Source organism: Equus przewalskii, unplaced genomic scaffold (assembly GCF_037783145.1).
Source record: "Equus przewalskii isolate Varuska unplaced genomic scaffold, EquPr2 contig_6335, whole genome shotgun sequence".
Taxonomy (NCBI): Eukaryota; Metazoa; Chordata; class Mammalia; order Perissodactyla; family Equidae; genus Equus; species Equus przewalskii.
The window spans coordinates 1-4,776 of NW_027227860.1; the positions used below are offsets into that span (position 1 = coordinate 1).

At 38.8% G+C, this 4,776-nt stretch overlaps 1 protein-coding gene across 1 annotated transcript; it reads right to left on the minus strand.

Annotated features, from left to right (window-relative positions):
- Positions 1-317: 317 nt before the first annotated feature.
- On the minus strand, positions 318-1,286 carry LOC139081343 (olfactory receptor 52N5-like). Its single transcript, XM_070606838.1, has one exon. The coding sequence runs from the start codon at positions 1,284-1,286 to the stop codon at positions 318-320; it is 969 nt and encodes a 322-aa protein (XP_070462939.1).
- Between the last annotated feature and the right edge of the window lie 3,490 nt (positions 1,287-4,776).

A 4,776-nucleotide genomic window follows, 5' to 3' on the forward strand; every position in this document is an offset into this window, starting at 1 on the left:
ACTAACATAGACAAGACACTTAATGACTCTCTCACAAGGTTAAGACTGTCTCACAACGTATCCTTATCTTACATGGATACATTAGAGGAAAGTTGTCGTGAGCCTGTATCGATGACCTGATTAAAACTGGTGGTGGAGAAAAAATAATAGAAAGTCACTGGGATATAAATCCAGATTAGCTACAGATTTCCACACTGTAGTTGCAGAGAACATAATCTGGGATAGGTCATGAAAAATATATGATACCATACATAAATGAATATATGATGTCACACATGAGTTTCTTCCGTGTTGTTTTTCATTTATCTTTCTCCTATCTAATTTTTGTGCTGAATACTTGCACATTTTTCACCCTGTAAGAGCTTTGTGACATTGTCTCGGATCTGTTTTGTCTTTACCCCATAAACAATAGGGTTCAGAGTTGGGGGAAGAAGAAGATAAAGATTAGCCACAATGATGTGAAGAGGAGGGGGAATGGTGTGTCCCCCAAAACGATGGGTAAAGAATGTGAAGAAAGCTGGAACATAAGTGATGATGATGGCAGATATATGGGCAGTGCAGGTGCTAAAGGCCTTCTGCCGAGCATCTGCTGATGAGAGGCTAACCACTGCCTGAAGGATCATAGTGTAAGATATGGATATACAGCAGACGTCAATCACTCCAATCAAGAGGGCAACCATCAGACCATAGATGACATTGACCTTGATGCTGGCACAGGATAACTTCACCACTGACATGTGGTCACAATATGTATGGGAGATAATATTGCTTTGGCAGAAGGGCAAATGCTTGGCCAAGATTGGGAAAGGGATCATGAGCAACATACCTCTCAGGAAGGTGGCAAGCCCAGCTTTGGCAATGATAGGGTTAGTGAGTATTGTAGCATAACGCAATGGGTAACAAATGGCCACATAGCGGTCCAGAGCCATGAGCATGAGCACACCAGACTCCACACCCGTGAACCCATGGACAAAGAACATCTGGACTAAGCAAGCATTGAAGTTAATTTCTTTGAGATTGAACCAGAAGATGCAGAGTGCATTGGGTAGAGTAGTGGTGCAGGTAAAGAGGTCAATGAGGGAGAGCATGGCCAGAAAGAAATACATTGGACGATGTAAGGACTCTTCACGATGAATGAGGTACACAAGGCCAAGGTTTCCCACAAGGGAGATGATATATATTGTGCAGAATGGTATGGAGATCCATCCATGTACTCTTTCCAAACCAGGAATTCCATTAAGAATAAAAGATTTAGGGGCCACATATGAATTGTTGGAAACCAGCATAACTAATTCAATAGAGGAACTCTATTTTCCCAGAAGTCTCTATCCTGAGGAGAATGAATGAAGAGATAGAAATGTATTGCACCATCCTTGAGAATGCAAATTTAAAGTTGGAATAAAATTAAATTTATAATAGTACCAACAATTTTGAATAATAGTGACTACGAAAATACACAATTTATTGAATAATACTATATTACAGGTAATATTTTAAAAGTTTTGTAAGCAGTGTAAATGTAATTTTTAAAGGCATAATTACAAAGTTGTAATGGTTTTATCATCAAATAAAAGAGAAAAATAAGGCAGAGATCGAATAATTTTGAATGTCACAAAACTAGATTCAGGAATAGAAATGACATTCACTTATGACTGCAATATTCCTGCAGTCTCTTTACTCTGCATCCTGGTTTGACAAAGCAGATAGCTTATGACAACAACGTATAATTGCATGAAGGATGGCCTGGAATTTGTTTATTACATTAATTTTGAGTGGCAATATATAATGGTAAGCTTATGGTTATGTATACCAAATAAAATCTCACTCAAATCTCAGCCCTTTTCAAACAAATTCTATGACTTGGTGAGGTTTGCTTCACTGTCAAAGCCTCAGTTGCTCATCCATAATGAAAGGATTATAATACCTACCTCAAAGAGTTCTGAAAAATGAGTTTATTTAACTCTTTGGTTTGTATCCTACTAGATTGAATATAGTAATTTCAAATGCAAGTGTAGATGCTATATGGATATGAGATTCAAGGATAGTCGTCATGAAGGTCAATTCAACTTGATTGTCCTGTGAAAGAGAGAAATAAGAAATCTCCTTTTCTCAAATAGCCTGTAATCCTCCAATGTCATTATCTATTACCTTTCTATGTCTTCTATTTTTACACCATTCTTCAGAACCATATTTTCTGAATTCTGTCTACTTTCTCCCTCTTGGAAATATTTCCACTTTCATTAACTCAAGTAGAGCCAACATGAAGATAATTTTCAGATAATTTTATAGGAAAGCTGTGTCAAAATAGTTGAGTTCTGGGACAGGTCCAGTGGCATAGTGGTTAAGTTCGCACATTCTGCTTCGGCAGCCTGGGGTTTGTGAGTTCGCATCCCAGGCACTGACCTACACACTGCTCATCAAGCCATACTGAGGAGGCATCCTATAAACAAAATAGAGGAAGACTGGTACAGATGTTAGCTCAGGGACAACCTCCCTCAAACAAAAATAGGAAGATTGGTAACACATGTTAGCTCGGTGCCAATCTTCCTCACCAAAAAAAAAGAATTCTCCTTCTAAATGCATACTGTTTACTTCCATGGACACTTTTAATTCACCATATTCAAGACTAAATTCATCACTTCAACCTATACCCCATGCCAAAATGAACTCTATTTCTGATTTCTGTCTTTCGGATAACGCTTTCATCATTTATATCATCTATCCACATCTTTGTCATCTTCTCAGGTATTCCTCTACCTCATCTTGGGTATAATTCGTTTATAGCACAAAAGGTCTTGGTTCTTACTCTTTTCATGTCAACTCAGCATGTCTATTATTGCTACTCTATCCTCAGATAAAAGAAACATCTATTTTTAATCCAGAAATATTTCTAATATCAGCCCTTTTTTTTATCACCACTCTTACTGTCTTTTAAATATCACCTAACTACATCACCTAAATGCTTGCTTTTCCTTTTGTATTTTCAATCAAAATTGTCCAATAGCATAATTTTGAAGACATTTTAATCCACTGCTCAAGAATATTCAATGTCTTTTCCTAAATTTGAGCATAGGACTCAATTTTCTTGGCATCCCTTTCAATAAAGTAAAACATAGGCCTTACGTCCTTTTTTCTATTTTCTTTCCTCCCATTCCCTAGGCCTCCAAAAGCATCCTGGTTTGGGTGATAAATTATGTGGTCACTGTATCCTAGCATTTCATGATTAAACGTTGCTAGACTACTTGCCAAGCCTGAAATACTACATATACTTCAAGCCTATGCTGACTTTGCTTAATTTCTTTCCAATATTTGGAAGTCTCTCTGTCATATATTGACCTTGAAAAGGCTTCTTTGAACCCTGAGATAGACTGTCACTTCTTTTACAGAGGATTGTGCGTTCCAATGTCCAGGGTAAGCTATTGTCACTAAATTCCCTGAGCCAGGTACAGGATGTTTACTTTTCTTGCTCAAAGTTATTAGTGATTAGGGGGCTGGCCCCGTGGCCGAGTGGTTAAGTTCGCGCGCTCAGCTGCAGGCGGCCCAGTGTTTCGTCGGTTCGAATCCTGGGCGCTGACATGGCACTGCTCGTCAGACCACGCTGAGGCAGCGTCCCACATGCCACAACTAGAGGAACCCACAACGAAGAATACACAACTATGTACTGGGGGTCTTTGGGGAGAAAAAGGAAAAAATAAAATCTTTAAAAAAAAAAAGTTATTAGTGATTAATTTAGACTGAAATCCAGCTTTTTCTTGCTCAAACTTCATATCTGTTCCACTAAACCAATTCCTTTATAAAGGCTTACTACTAGGGGATCAGTGGTTTATTTCTCACTTAGTCTTTTCTATGTTTGTTTTCCCTGGAGGAATACAAGGCTTCTTGTTTTTAACTTGGGACCTGCGCAGCTCCTGCTTCTTATAATTTCTGCTTGCTCAGCACTCTAGCCATCTTCCCAGTAAAGAACAAGAAGACTATGTGGGATGATTCATACTTTCTCTTTCAAAGGCGAGGGTAATTTGGTTACAAGTACCATTCAAAATTACCGTGAACCTCCTTCCACTTCCTTATTTTTGCCTGTGATTCTTGGAAAGTAAAAAAGGAGACAGAACATAGGAAACTATTAGAAGTACAACATGACAAAAGCACAGGAATAGAAGTTCACCTCAATGTCTTCCTTCAGTCTTGCACTGGACCTTGTTCAATGAAAGACACAAAGACGCACACCATACTACAAAAAGTGTACCACATCAACATGTGCTGCACAATGTCTAAGCCCCCAGGATCTGATAGAAAGTACTGTGATTGATGCTATCACTGCAGCTTCTGCTGTTTGCTCATCCCACACTGGCCTGCCACTTGACACAAAGTACCTAGAGTATTCACTGTTACCTCTGACTGTTTAAAGCAGAAAGCAGGTTCTTTTCGATTATCACTTAATCCCAGCCCAGAGAAACATCAGGATGAATCAGATACAATTTAAGACTTAGGAAGGCCAAGGTGGCTTGTTTTTTCATGTCTTTCTCACTTCCATGCTACGTTTCTCTAGAGATGGCCTAGGGCAGCATTTGTTTAGAGGAATTTAGGTTCTAGGACGCAGAATAAAATCTTATCAGGCATCTGAAGAATCCTCTCCCCGGTCCCCTGGACAGGAAGGTCAGGAAAAAGCTGGATCCAGAAAGGAGAGTTTTAGATTCTCTGAGACTGTTTAAGAATTTTTGGTTACTGATGTTTTGGAATGTTTTTCCTGAAACGTCAAATTCAATTTATTAGTGACAC